The sequence below is a fragment of the Leopardus geoffroyi genome, chromosome D4, assembly GCF_018350155.1.
Source record: "Leopardus geoffroyi isolate Oge1 chromosome D4, O.geoffroyi_Oge1_pat1.0, whole genome shotgun sequence".
Classification (NCBI taxonomy): Eukaryota; Metazoa; Chordata; class Mammalia; order Carnivora; family Felidae; genus Leopardus; species Leopardus geoffroyi.
This window is the reverse complement of record NC_059342.1, coordinates 89,510,973-89,525,360: the sequence shown is the minus strand read 5'-3', so window position 1 is coordinate 89,525,360 and position 14,388 is coordinate 89,510,973. Positions and strand designations below refer to the sequence as shown.

The following is a 14,388-nucleotide window of genomic DNA, read 5'->3' as shown; positions in this document are numbered from 1 at the left end:
AGCCTGAGAAAGCACATTCAGCTTTAGGGCTTTTTTTTTTTTTTTTAATTTTTTTTATTTAAATAAGGAGAATTCTTTCATATGGAAAGAGCTAGTACAATCACATATTTGAAAGGAGAAACAATAGGTACTGATCGGAGGGAAAGGGCAAAGGGTGAGTGCCACCATGGCCTGCTGAATCCATGATTCCGTTTCCCATCCAAGGCAAAAGCTTCCCAGAAAACATATAAACAAGCTGCACATTACACCTTTAGCCATCGTCTGCCCTTTCAAATATCTGGTCTACATGAAAAGACAAAGAGAGGAAAGGCCAAAATAAAAACAAAAGGGAACAAAAACAAAACACAACCCTCTTAAGAACAACAACAAAAAACCCAAACCCTTTTACTACACAAGGCATGAAGTCAAAAGCTTAGAGTACAGTATCCCCTTTAAACAATGGAAGAAAGTCATCCACACAGAGCCTTAATAGAAATTTCCACTCTGAGGCTTCCTAACATGCTGAACACAGGGTCCTGGGGACACTGTCCCCCAGCCAGGGTGGGGAAATGGTGAACAGCAAGATCAGATGCGCCTGAAGATCACTAGCCAAACGTGTGCTGGTGGTCCTGGAGGAGGGCGTGGCTAGGGGACAGTGTCAGACCCCAACACTGAGCCACCCTGTCCCAGGTGAGCTCTGTCTCAGGTCCATCTCATTTTCAAGCAGGATGAGCTGGCTTTCCGGAAGTCTGCGTTTCCCATTCATCACAAACCATGACAAAGCAGAGGCACTCTGTAGTGTCCTCGGTTGTCAAAGGCCATTTCCAACTGACCTTGTAACCCAGGCTTGCTCTGCAAGAAGTGCAAAGGGACAAATACAGATTTGAGGGGCAACATGCAGCCGCTTGGTGGAGGGAAACAGAACAGCAGGGAGGGGCTTTACCGGTTTGCCACACACTGCCTCGGTGGGCCGTCTCCGAACACGGCCGTGCAACCACGTGCACACCCTCAGCCTCCTTGGCTCTGAGCATCATTCACAAACCTCACCCACCATCCAGAAGGCAGATCCTGAAGACGGGAAGGCGAGGGCGTAGTTGGAGACCCGATGTCGACATTTAACAAGATACCCCAATATCCCCAGAAGTGGCTGGATGACCACAGCTTTGAACTCAACCAACCGATTTCTGAGCGTGTAGGTCTGTCCTTTGTTTTCCCTGTTGAGGAACCCAGAGCCAGAAGCGTATGAATTCCAAGGTTGAAAACAAAAGTAAGGTGGATTAAAAAGGGGGAAGCAACAGTAAAGAAAACCAGACCAAATACAACTGGCAGAGAAGTTTTCAGTGGGTGTATGCCTCTTGGATACTCGACCCCACACTCTGAGACTTCGCCCTGTTCAGTAGTTGACGCTGGACGGACACTACTGCAGGGTCGCCTGTTGCCGAGCAACGGGCTGCACCATCAATGGCCAAGGCCAAGCTGCCAGCATCAGAAGGGAGGCAAAGGTGCGGTGAGAGAGCTCCGACCCCTCCCCTCCCCTCAATCTCAGCAGCAGGAAAGCTAAGTGCTGGTCTTTGCCTGTTCCCACCAAAGGCCCCACGGCATCCTGGCAGAGGCCTCTGCGTGGATTTACACTCTGAGGATGAGGGTTTGAAACCAAAATAAGACCCTAAGCCCCATTAACCTTGAGCGTGGTTCTAAAACCACATGAAAGGAAGAGATATTGCACCTTAAACACCTCTGCACTAAAAACTGCATTTCATCAGACCAAGGAAGGGACGGGACGTCGGGCAGGCCTCAGGTCTGCCCTCTGCCCCGAGTCCAATTTAAAATCTGCATCTTAGTGGGAAAGAGACGGCAGCTCGGGCACACGGAGGTGGTGAATGCACTGAACTTCACATGCAATTTCCTGGCCTTTCCTGCACAGAATAATTCAGACATTATATATAAATAGAGCAGTGAAACATTTACTGGTTTTCACCTAGACCTACAACATCAATACATATAAATAAATTCTAGTGTTTTGTTTTGTTTTTTTTTTTTTTTTTATTGGGGAGGGGGAGGAGAGAAAATACAAGGGTAGAGAGAAGGGCTGGAGAACAGGTGACCTTGTTTTTATTTTTTCTCAAAACAGGGAGGACTGTCACCCTGCCGGCAGGTCTGCCTGCAGGGTACGTCTTGAGTGTGTAACAGCATCCACGACTGTTCTGTTGAATTTCAAAACGAGAAAACCTTTTTTTCCTTTTGACATACAACGTGCACCGGAATTAGGTGTGAGGGTGTGGCCGTGTTTCTAAGTGTACAGGTGAGCGAGGGTGGCTCCTGCGGGGGCAGGTGGTGGCAGAGGGGAGCTGTGGGCAGGGTGGCTGGTCACGGGGACAGCAGTCACACACTTGCAGGGCAGAGAGAGAGCAGGGGCGCACACGGGGGCGGTTGAATGCGGGCAACTCCTCGAGTGAGCGGCCCTTCGAGAATGGACCTCAGAGTAAGCTGAGCTTCAGGCATGAAGGTGACCAGCTGGTAAGCAAGGTCTGAGGGTGGAGGCAGGAGGGGGAGCGCGGCAAGCCGCAGACTAAGCAGCAGGGCGGCTTTCGGGAAAGCCGGCCCTCTCCGGGTGAGCCCCGCAGACGCCCGGCACCCTTGCGGGCAGGACGTGCCCCCGCTTCCTTAGAGCAGGGAACGGGGACAGGGAGTCGCGTGCACAGTTCCTGAGGCCCTGCACTACCCGGTTCTGCACTGAACATACAGCTCAGAGCCACAGGGGGTTACACGTCTGTGGTGGCACTCAGGGTGGACTCTGCGGGGCACGTCCCCACTCACCGGCTGCTTGTCCTCTGAGCCAGATCCTCCCAGGAGCCGCCAGCGGGCTGGCTGGTTAGATGCTCTGCAGAGCACGTGCATTACTTGACATTTCCCTTCCCCTCTCCCTGGAATGACAAAACCTGGGACGATTTCCTTCTAGTTCTTATTTTAAGAAGAAACAACAAAAAACCAGCATAAAATGGCTCACACAAACAGTTTGCCAGAGGCATCGCTGCAGACTTAAGAGGCTGTCGTTTTCCCCCGAGGCCGCCCCCAGGCTGCTGAGGAACAAGGGTCAAACCCTCAACCCTCCCTGCCCCGGGACCCTGCCCCAGTCGTCTGCAGAGATGGACACCTGCTGCCCAGCTCCGGTGCCTCTGTCCCAACAACCCGGGTCTGCCAGTGGGAGCCAAAAAAAAAAAAAAAAAAAAAAAAAAGAAAAAGAAAAAAGGAAGAGAAAAAAGAAAGGGATCCCTCCCAGCAGCCTTGCACGCCACACGCCTCTGCCGCAGACCCAGTCAGACAACCGTCCGTGTGCCTCTGTCCCCACGAGAAGGGGCCTCACGATCTCCGGGGACGAGCTGGGTGAAAGATGGCAGGACAGGAAGATCCAGACAAGAGACAGGCTCAGGAAGAAAAGAGGAGGGCATGTCACGGAAGGCTTCAAGAAGGGCGTGCGGGTCAAACAGCAGCCCCCCAGGTGCTGGAGCCCCAGACGCGGAGGCGCCGCGGGGCCCGCGGTGCGGTCAGCTCGCACCGTCTGGGTCACACCGGAAAACGCCGGTGACTGTGTATCTCCGTGGTTTCCCTCAGGTGCCCAGGGGTCAGCATGTCCACTGGCCGTAGAAGGGTCCAGGACAGAGACTCTGTGTAATTCCTATGCTAAAATCGTCATCAGCTTCACTGGGCTGTCCCTAGACTCCAGGGGTCCTCAGGCCAGGGGCGAGAATCCAACCGTGACACCGACCCACCTCCCCTGTCTCTCTCACTGCTCCCAAGCAGGCAGCCGCCCCCGGCGTGGCCCGGCACCGGTTCACCGACGGAGGAACCGCGGGGGGTGGAGGGCGCCCGCCTGCGTCAGGTGTTAAGGGATCGCAGCGACGGACCAGCGGAGCGGCAGACGTGGTTAAGGGTAGGACCGGAACAAGAGGAGGTGAGGGAGAGGATGGCAAAGTAGAAAAGTTCAGCTACGCAGACATAGCTTGTGTTTTTGTTTTTCTTTTCCTTCCGCCTTTGTAAAAACTTCAGCTGCTTTTTACAACAAAAAGCCTCCAACTACAATGGCCCTGCTGACAAACCACTGTGCCTGGAGCCGGGAAGGCTGGGGACCCAGCGGCGGAGCGGGGTGGGGGTGGGGGGGCGGCGAGCTCATCTGTACTGCACAAAGGTGGGAGTCACTCCACAGTCACGGTGGAAAGGAGGCGGGGACGACGTGGGGTCGGGGTCGTTTGCTTGCTTGCTTGCTTGCTTGCTTGTTTCGTATTAAAGCGAGCAGGTCAATGTCACGTATCCACGGGGGCAAGCCGGTTGGACGATGGAGCTCTCAGGAGTGGAGAAGAGAAGGGAGGTCTCTCAGTCCGGGCCAGGTGGTTGGACGGTGGATCTGGTGAGATGTCAAGGCCAAGCGGGGGCCCTGTCCTCAAGGCGGGGGGCGAGGCGTGGCCAAGCACCTTCAGGCCTTGCTCTCCTCCACTTTGACCGCCCGAGGCTTGATTGCTCCGGTTCTCTTCATCTGGGAGGTGGCCGAGGGGGCCTCCTGAAGTTTCACAGCTCCCAAGCTGGGTTTTTCATCCACTCGTTGTTTGGCCTTTGGACAGATGAATGGGGACAAAGACAGTTACCCTTCCGCAGAAACACCGCTCTGGATACACAGCCCCCACCGCCCCCTGACTGCTTCTGAGTCACAGAGAAAAGCCACCCTAAGAAGCCCATCCTTTGGCGGAAGGACCGGACTGAGAAGGAACTGGCGTGAGTAGGAAGGACACTGGCGTGAGATGCTCTCTCCCCTCCCACGGGTGCTGAGGGCGGTGATTGGGAGAGGCAGGAAGAGGCTGGGTCCTCCGGGAAGCATTCTGTGATGCCCACGGGCCTCTGAAGGAGCAGCACTTCCCAGGCCGACCCGAGAGACCTTTTCAAATCAGTGCCCCCCATGGCCCAAGGGTAAAAAGCCCCCGAGCAGATCCAAGCGCACCCCACGAGTCGGAACTCCCGGATGTTTGCCGAGGGGCACGGGGCCACTAGGTGGACTTGGTCCTCCCCAATCTTGGACCTCCCCTGCCTCCCGCTCTGTGGAGACCTTTCCCCAGGACCCTAGTATGCCCTCGAGATTCCCAGCCAGGGTCCCATTGACCTGCAGCTCTGCGCAGTGGACGGGTCACAGAGCGGCCAGCCTCGACTCTGCCCGCCCCCCCCCCCCAACCGGGGTGCAAACTCTGGAAGAAAGCTTTAGCAGCTCAGTTCAAGCAATTCAAGGAGCGACCCTCCAGGGAACCAATCAAACTTCTACCTCCACCAGCCAGGAATGCGGTATTAGTAAAAAACCACGCCTGATGCGTGGGAGCTCTGGAGCCTCATCGCGTTTTAGAGCAGTAGCCGAGAACGGTGCCTGAAGGCAGAGACCCTGAGAAACCCCTTCTGTCACAGAACGGGAAGGCGTCGTTCCACGTGTAATCCCACCCAGCCAAGACAGAGACGAGACACAGCACTTACTGGAGCCGGCACGCACGCGCACACACGCGCACACACGCACATGCACACACGCGGCTTCTAGAGCTGACCCACAGACCTAACCGAGTCCCAGCGCCTTCACAGCCCAAATCGCTGTGGAAGGAGAGTCCACCTTCTGGCACCACCTCCTCAGAGGAATCCGCATCCTCCCTTCTCTGCAGGACAAGGAAGGATCCAGACGCCCGTCAAGAGGAGAAATGCCTTCGCCAGGAGGGACTCAGGCTGCCGGCTGCCGGCTCCCGGCGCCACACTCTAAGCGCTTAGGGCACGTCTCTCTTTATAAAAGGAGCACTCAAATGGGTTGGACACAGTCCCTTCTCTTTTGGCGCCTGGAGATGGGCCTAAGCGTCCGGGGCTGGAAGGTCTGGAAAGCCATCTTCTACCTGTTGAACGTAGTGTCCCTGCACAGAGCCCATGTTAACTGCTGATCCAGAGGGCTTCCCACTGGGGCTAGCAGAGCTAGGCCTGAAAAAACCAAAGGCAGGGGGTGAGAACACGCGCGTCGCCAGACAATGGAGTCAAGCCTAGCACACAGCGCGGCCCTGGCTCGGGCGGCACCCTCTCCAACAGAGGAAAGCCAAGACCTCGGACAGCCAGAGTGCAGAGGGTGCTGGGGCGGCTCACGCAGACGCACCCGAAGGCACAGAGGCCAAGGCCCCTGCCGTGGGCAGACACTGACCAGACGGGTGGACGGGCACCGACCGTCTCTCAGGGTTTGGGGGGTTTGGGCCAATGGGATTCTGTGACCCAGACACACGGTCTATGCAGCTGACTTAAGGGCAGTGCGGAGTATTTTCTTAGGTTTTCACTTTTGTATACGATGGGGGTGGGAGGGGCGGAAAGGGAAACCAAGAGCAACAAAAATCTTTCAGGACGTCTTTCTGAATGTGTTCCACTGACTGGACAATCAGTTCTCGTGGACGCTAATTACATGCCACGTGGAGAAAAAGATTCTGTGGTCAAAAGCTTGAGAAGTGCTATGTGCTGAGTTTGTCAGGACCCGCGATGGCGGAGGTACCTGGACCCCCCTCGTGCTGAGGAGCATGACCCCCAATAAGCACGTCCAAGGACCTGACCGGAGGGCCCTTTTGTGGCAGGACGTGCCTCAGAAGCTCTGCGTCCAGAAAACATGGGGAACACTGCTCTGTGAAAATATACCAATTTTCCCAACCCCACTAACATGCCGACCGAACAAAGGCTATCCGTTAATGTTTATGTTTTCTACATAGTCTTTCTCCAAAGAGTTCGCTGCTGCCATTCCTACGCTAAATAGACACGGACGACTCCTGTTATGTGAGTTTCCGTGTTCTGGTTTGTCTCTGTCCTTGGATGCGGCTAAATGCCACCTGTGGCAGCCACGGAGACACAGCATCTGTTCATCTGCGAAGCTTCCTCTAGTCCAACCTACGCTCACTGTTTGTGTGGCTGTCTGGCTGCACCTTTCCTACAGTTCTGTTGTTTTGACCTTTGTGAAAAATATGGTTGGGGAACAAAACAAATAAACAAAAAGAAGTGAGGCCAAGAGAATAAAAGAAGAACAGAAAAGATGATGAAATGGGGAAAAGGTCACAAAAAACGCCTTTCTCTGGAAATGTGGAAGTATGGAATGACCAGACGGACGGGACAGAGGAGAAACGCAGCCTCGACACTCCAGGAGCGACGGGGCAGCGTGGCCACGGCACGAAGACTCGAGATGGCGACCTGATGTGCAACAGCGTTCCCTTCAAGGGGCCCGGGCCACCCCGGAGCCGGGCTGCTAACCTCTCACAGGGCAAGGGCGCTGCGAGCCGTGCACGTCTGTTCTACCCACCCCCTGCCCTGCAAGCCCGAGGGCTCTCCAGGCTTCTCCCACATGAGACAAGAGTTGGCTGCACCCACCCGTGGGCCCCACGCCACAGCATGCTGCCTCCCGTCCCTGCACACTTCTCCTCGGGGCGAGCAGGTCAGCGAACCACTGGTTCTGCCGCTTTCTAGTAGAAGGAATTCAGCACAGGGACTCACACAAAGCCACCTCCAGATCCAGCTAAGTAAGGGACCTGGGGCAGCTATTGGAGGCAGAGACCGAGGCCAAGGACGCAAAGAGAAGGTGCCGGTCTGCGCTGTGGGAGGCACGGACGCCCCCGTGAGGCCAGCAGCCACCGGCCTGGCAGGGCCAGAGGCCCGGGGCCGGGGACAGGCAGCCCTGAGGAAAGGGAATTCTCCCCGCCTTCCAGGGCGTGTACCTTCCTGGCCAGTGAATCCTTTGTAAAATCTGGTGAGAAAGCTGTGAGCAGTCAGGATGGGCCTCACGCTAGTAAAACATCCGTTGTTCCTTTTCCTACCTTTCCAGAAAGCTCTCCCAAACCAGAGCATTTTATTATGATGATTAAAGGCAAACTGCTCTGACAGTTCCTGATTTCTCCATGGTTAACTAAAACAGGAGCGTGTCCCAGCACTGAAACTTCAAGGTGACACGTGGCCTCCAAGGGCACCCAGCCTCAGGGCCCTTCCGGGGCTCTCCCTGGTCCCCGAGGACTCGCCAACACCACTGAGTCGCATCTAGACCAAGTACTCGGCGATGCAGCATCCGACTCCCAGGGTATTTCTTTACCTGTAAGTCTGCGGTGATGGCACGGAGCCTCCTGAAGGAACATTCTGTTTACTGTCGGCAAAGTGGAAGCCCTTCATCTCCATCTGAGAGGACTAAAGACACCAAGAAGGAATGAGGGGTCACTCGATGGCCCTGGAGACACCTGGCCCTCACTGAACCACCCGTGCAGAGCCGATGAGGACTTCTGCGGACAGAGGAATTCTCTAAAGAAATGCGTACTCCCCTGCCCCCCAGTCTAGGCTCAGGAGGCGGCTTCTTGGAAGTGGGAACTGTACTCTGTGTTTTTGTTTTTTTGAAGTGCAGTGGGGAGAGAGGACTGTGCGTCACCACCAGGACGGCCATCAGCAGAGCCCAGGCCAGACACATTTTCTGGGGATCTGGGGGACCGGTCTCTGAAATGGCCCCACAGCGGCTCCACAGGCCGAAGGGCCCAAGCATCAGCATCAGCTACCACACTCCTCCCCTCTGCTCTGGGCCTTGGTTCCCATCGCTAGCTTACACAGGAACCAAGGGGGTCCCACCATGGGGTTCCCCACGAGCAGGAAACCAGTGGTCTGGTGAGGCCAAGAGCCTGCCCCTCACCTAGACCTCTGGCACTTTCTGCCACAACAGTGGTTCCTCACTGGCTAGTAAGGGTTCTCCCCAGGACGCGACAGGATGAAGTCATCCTTACCTCTCTGCTGGTGTTAAGGACCGAAGGCTGGGAGCCAGGTGGAAGGATTCGTCGGGGAGCCCCGACGGAGAGGCTCTGCCCCTGTGGCAGCTGGATGGACTGTGGCAGAATCAGGGGCTGCTGCCCGGAGCCGTACCGAGGCAGAGGCAGCTGGGAGCCAGGCAGCGGCATCGTCAGCTGCTGGAGGACAGGGACAGTCAAGAGGAGGCATGGATGTTGGGGAGAAAGCCACAGACTACTGGTCACACCTGCCCCCAAGAGCAAACACAGATTATGCTTCAGGTTCTCGTTTCAAGACAGCTAAAGAGAGGCCTCTGCACAGCCACAGGTTCTGGGTTTCTGTTCGAGCACACCCTGTGAGGGAGGGGCAGGTCTGATCGCCGGAACAAGGCAGGGGGTGAAGATAAGCCCGAGGCCCCGCACACGGCTCCCCTCTAGGGCTGCAGGAGCCACGTGCACCCCACACCTTCTTGCTCGCACCCAGCAGGGGTCTGCTCAGTGCACGCTACGTGCCGGGGAAGCACCAGGACGTGGTCAGACCAGGGAGCGGCAAGGACCCAGCACGTGGAATGTGGGCAGCAAACCCCATGTGCGTGGGGGATGGGGAAGAGGAAGGGAAGGTCAGGAAGGCTTCTTAGGAAGCAACGTCCAAGCGAGCCCCCAGGGACGAAAGCTGTGTGGAGGTGTATCTTTGGCCTCTTTGGTGCAGCACAAAAAGGCAAAACTCCTCTGTTGCTTTGCTGTTGCTCTAATGGCGATACAAAACAAGACACAACTGGGTTCTGGGGTTCTGGGGTTCAGGGGTTCTGGAACTGAACTGGAGACTCTGGATCCTTCTGAAGGCCGTTATATCAGAAGAAAGTGGGGGTGGGGGGGGGTGACAGGGAGGAGAGGGGCCTGGAGACTCGGGACTGGCGCAAGGAAGCCACTTGTCGTCTCTCAGTCACTTTCCTCTTCACCCCCTGCGTTGAGTCCACAGTGGAGGGTCAGAAGGATCTATTGGAATCGCATCACGGAGACGAGCAGCAGCCAGAGCCTCCAGACCCCAGGCTCCTCCCTGCACACAGCAGGGAGCGGGACGAGGAGGAGGACAGCGCTGTATTTCGGGAGACTTGTGTTCCGGGGGCACCCTGGCTGGTGTGTTGAGAACAGACTGTCAGGCCCAAGAGCAGAGGCGGGAGATCAGGGAGGAGCCCCCACAGGAGCCTGGGTGGGGAGGAAGGTGGAGGGCGGGGACGAGGCATGGCTGGATCCGGAATGCTTTCCACAGGTAGGGCCAACAGGACCCCCGCGGAAGGATCAGAGGAGGCGCGAGGGGAAGTGGGGACCTACAGGGGACACGGACACGACAGCCAGGAGGACCCGGAGAACTCAGGTCTTGGACATGGTGCCAGCATGTGTCACGCGGGAGATGCCGCAAGACGCCAGAGCAGAGGCGACGCGTAGCCCACGGGCTGGAGAACACAGCTGGGGGGCAGCAGGAAGACAGGTTTGGATGGGACGTAGAGCCACAGGGCTAGACAGGGGTCGGAGAGCAGAGCCCGCGGGACACGGAGAAACCACAGACCAGGCGGGTAACGAGGAGGGTTTCGCCAGGATGGTGCCCGTGAACTGAGCGAAGAACAGGACTCTAGGGGAACGAGCCTCTCTGGGTCAAGTGTGGCCGACGGGGCAGCAGGACGAGAGCAAAGAATAACCATCGGGAACTGATGCGTGTGCTTACACAATTTTGTTGGTTTTTTTTTTTTTTTGAAAGGAAGAACAATAGGGTTGTCTGGGTATAATCCGGAGGACCCTCCTCCCCAGAAGGTGGCCCTGCGAGCAGGAGGGACGGGGGGTGAGGGGGCCTCTCCCGGGCACGACTAGCCCACCCTGACACGAGATCTCGTTTCTCTAGGGACACCGTAAGCAAGATGCAGGCGGGTGGAAGGCGGTGAGGAGGAAGCTCCAAGTCAGGAGCGGGTGCTGGGGCGGCGGGGAGGGACCGGGCCTGAGTGCGGCTGCCGGCGTGCAGCCGCAGGTGGTCTGAGCGGGGCTGGTGTTCTCCTGACACAGACAGTTGTGCAAAGGCGGGACTGGACTCCACCAAGGTGGAAACACTGCAGGGGGGCCCAGAGAAGAGAAAAAGTGAGCAGAGAAGGAAGTGAGCCCATAGGGGGACGGTGATAAAAAGGTGGCTGGAGCCGGGTGGCTAGAGGGAAAGAGCTAAGAAAGCAGAGGCGGTGACTGGGTAGGACCCTTAATCTTGAGATAAAGAAAGAGGTACAGTTTCTAGCAGTGACCAATCCAGACAGGATCATGGGCACAGCGGACCGCTGGCAGCAAGAGGGCCGCGGTACCGGTGGAGGGAACAGGTCTGTGCGTACAGAGACGACGTATCAACTACGCAGACATTGAAACCACCAGCAGCTGTAACAGGAGCTGTGTCGCAGAGACTGGGCCAGGGGCCAAAGGAGGAGAGGGGTGACCCCCGAAGGTGTCTGATATTGCGGACGGTCACGGGAGAGGACGACATGAAGCCAAATGCTAGATTCAAAATATGGACTCACAGCAACACGGAGGCCAGTGCAGTAGTCAACACTATGGGCTCCAGAGCTGGGGTTTCAGGGAGAAGGGAGGGACAGCGGTCTAGAAGCATCGGTGGGAATGCCAGGAGGACGCGCACACCTCATCTCCAAGCCCCCCAGGATGAGGGCGGGAGAGAAGCCGCGGGAGAAGCAGCACTCTTGGGATAGGCACATGAGGTGGGAGACCTGGCCCCCGTTCTAGCAGCCCGAGGACCAGTCCCAATGGTCGCAAACAGCATGTAAGTCAGCACGCAGCGAGAGGTGGATACGAGGGAGAAAGCCATGGTAGAAGAAAAAAGCCCAGTGTTTTGGGCGAGAGGGGCTGAATTCCTGACCTGTGGAAGCTGGGAGTCCAACAGCTGCGAGGCACCCAGGCCAGCAGCCTGGCCGAGCTGGCCCTCGTAGACCAGGGCTTGGTTTCCGCTCATGGGCTGGTAGGGGGAGCCGGACTGGGGCTTCACCATCTCCAAGGGCTGCATGCCTGGGAAGGCCGAGTAGGGAGGCTTCAGGGCCGTGCCTCCAGAGAGGATCATGGTGCTGGGCGGTGACAGGCTGGGGTGCATGTACACCTGAGATCTGCAAAAGCCAGACAGACAGTGGGGTCGGGTGCAGGACTACACCAGAGGGTCTCAAATGAGGGCACCCCCCACCATCCCCCAGAGGGCTTGCTAAAACCCACACTGCTGGCCTCGCCCTCAGAGTTTCTGACTCAGAAGGGCCTGGGACAGAGTCTGAGGATTTGCATTTATGACAAGCTCCTAGATGGTGCTGATGCTGCAGGTCTAGAGACCACAGTCTGAGCGTCCCTCGATTACACAAGCGAAATCATCCAGGCTGCGCAAGGCACAGGAAAACCCAGGGGATGCCAAAAGCACAGGACCTCAGATGCGTGGGAAGAGCCCACCGAGGGTGGTGGGAGATGGGTAGAGGAGGGGCTCAGGAGGGGTAGGATGACAGGGAAAGGAAAAACAAGGCCATCCATCGAGTGCGATCAAGCCCACGGCAGCTCCTGCAGCAGGTTAATGACGACTCTGCCGAGACCACCACGCCCCCGACCCACCGCCAAGCAGAGAAGTGTGGAGTGGAAACAGTCCAGAGGGGCACGTCCACGGGCCGCGGGGGCCTGAGCTTCTGGCTACACCTCACCTGAAGGGCTGTAAGGAGCTGAAGATCTCCTGAGACTGGGAGACGGGGAGCCCACCCCTCAGTCCAAGCTGGGCCTGAGCCTGCAGAGACGTGTGAAGGGAAATCGGGATCTGCTGGGCAGCGGCAGCCTGTGGTGGGAAGCCAGGCAGGTAACCGCAGTGCCCTCCAGGGTGGGTGTCTGCCCCCCGCCACACCCCCTGCTCCACGCAGCAGCTCAAACACTGCCCCAAATGCAAACTGGAGCATGGCCCTTCCGGTGCTTTCCTTGCTCTTGGGGAAAAGGCAAAAACTGGGTAACAACCCCAAACCGTGATTTCCTACGCTGGGTTCTATACAACAGCAAGAACGAATTCTGGCTACAGCTGTCCACAGAGGTGCATTTCAGCATGCACCTGTCAACGGGAAACATACACGAAAACTACATTCAGTATGATCCGGTTAGGTGAACATCGATACATCATAAATCTCAACAACGTAATGTTTAAGAACATGTTTCATAAAGAGATCAGGACAGGCCAAGTCCTCTGTTCTCTGTCCCCAAATCTACTTCTGCCCAAGGGCCCCACCATCCAGGCACACAGGTCCATGGGGTGCCAGACCATCAAAGGCCCCACACCAGGTTCAGGAGGGAGACTTCCAGAACTCTGCCCCTTGCAGCACAGAAAATACGCCCATCCTGCACGAAAACAAACACCTGCACATTTCTAAAACTACCTCTTTCTAACGCATCCATGCCTGGGAGTCTAGGCCTTTCTTCTCTTCATCAGAAGGATACCTGATACCAAAGGATACCAAAGAGAATTCCATTTCAGCTAATTCCCCAGCTAGGACACAGGAAGAACTGACAGAGGGGATCTAGGAGTCTAGAGTGCCAAGTTCCATTCCTCTTCCCTGCCTCTCCTGTGTTCATTCACCAAACATTTCCTGCCTGCTAGGATGGGCTGGGTGCTGGGCGGTCCACGTGAGGGGACACAGAAACAAGACAGTAAACAAGTCGAGAAGGGAAATTAATTCCACCACGTGCTGCATCCCCATCCCCCACGGGGCCACCTGTCCGGCTGTCATCACCTGCTGGTAACTCTGCTGCTGAGGTATCGTCTGAGGAACCAGCCGAGGCTGACCTGCAAACACGTGGCCGTCCAGGTACAGAGGTGGCAAGTGGCTGCCTGCAAACAGAACCCGAGAGCAGACAGGACAGAGTCAAGCCTCACCCTTCCTGAACGTCCAGGCACGCACACTTTCCTGGGGAATCAGTGGGAGGGACGGAGTGTGTCAGAGCCTGCTCGGTCCCCTGCTGCTGGCCCTGCGCCCCACAGCCCCACACTTGCTCGCCCCCAGGGGAACACGGGCCCAGGGGGGTGGACAACTGACCTCACTCACCAGACCCCGGGCCCACTGAACCACACCCTGGGGAGGGGCTCCACTGCAGCTCAGGCAGCCCTGGTCTCAGCCCCCTACTCCTCTGTCTCCCTGCACGGAGTCCACGGTGGAGAGCAGGATGGTCCACTGGAAATGCGTCGAGACCCTGGCAGCTGGGCCCTCAAAACCCCTGCCCTCTCCCTTGGGGGCACCAACACAGCAGTCTACCACTGATGGGCCACCTGTGAGGGCTTGGCTGACACGAAGCACTTTGCAGGTTGACTCTGTGTCACGAGCTAACAGCCCAGAGAGAGCCAGGTGTATCTCACAGAGGAAGGAAGGGGCTGTGGCCCGGAGGGCTGAGCCACTTGAAGGCAGAGAGGACACAGCCCCTGCATGTGACCCGGCTCTGACTCCAAGCCCTGTCTCTGCTTGCCCCTGGTCTGCTTCCCACACCACAGAAGGGACGCAGGGTAGAGGGGAGGGCCAGGGGTCTGTAGCACCTGGGAGGCCAGGACCACCCGGCCCATCAACAAGCTCCTACTTTT

At 57.0% G+C, this 14,388-nt stretch overlaps 1 protein-coding gene and 1 non-coding gene across 14 annotated transcripts in view; both read right to left on the bottom strand.

Annotated features, from left to right (window-relative positions):
• Positions 1-1,927: 1,927 nt before the first annotated feature.
• PRRC2B (proline rich coiled-coil 2B) overlaps positions 1,928-14,388 on the bottom strand; it is an 88,438-nt gene continuing 75,977 nt past the window's right edge. For 5 of the 13 annotated variants that reach the window (XM_045468104.1, XM_045468103.1, XM_045468108.1 and 2 more), the window contains exons 26-32: positions 13,550-13,647; positions 12,482-12,609; positions 11,671-11,911; positions 8,769-8,948; positions 8,096-8,187; positions 5,889-5,970; positions 1,928-4,585 (exon numbers count right to left, since the gene is read on the bottom strand). In XM_045468104.1, coding sequence (XP_045324060.1) covers positions 4,451-4,585; positions 5,889-5,970; positions 8,096-8,187; positions 8,769-8,948; positions 11,671-11,911; positions 12,482-12,609; positions 13,550-13,647 — 956 coding nt within the window. In that variant the 3' untranslated portion in view covers positions 1,928-4,450. Of the gene's footprint in view, positions 4,586-5,888; positions 5,971-8,095; positions 8,188-8,768; positions 8,949-11,670; positions 11,912-12,481; positions 12,610-12,721; positions 13,257-13,549; positions 13,648-14,388 lie in introns of those variants that run through there. The other 8 variants (XM_045468111.1, XM_045468114.1, XM_045468116.1 and 5 more) reach the window with 4 other exon arrangements.
• On the bottom strand, positions 9,704-9,787 carry LOC123593906. The gene has a single exon (XR_006710591.1). It is a non-coding gene; the product is annotated as a small nucleolar RNA SNORD62 (small nucleolar RNA).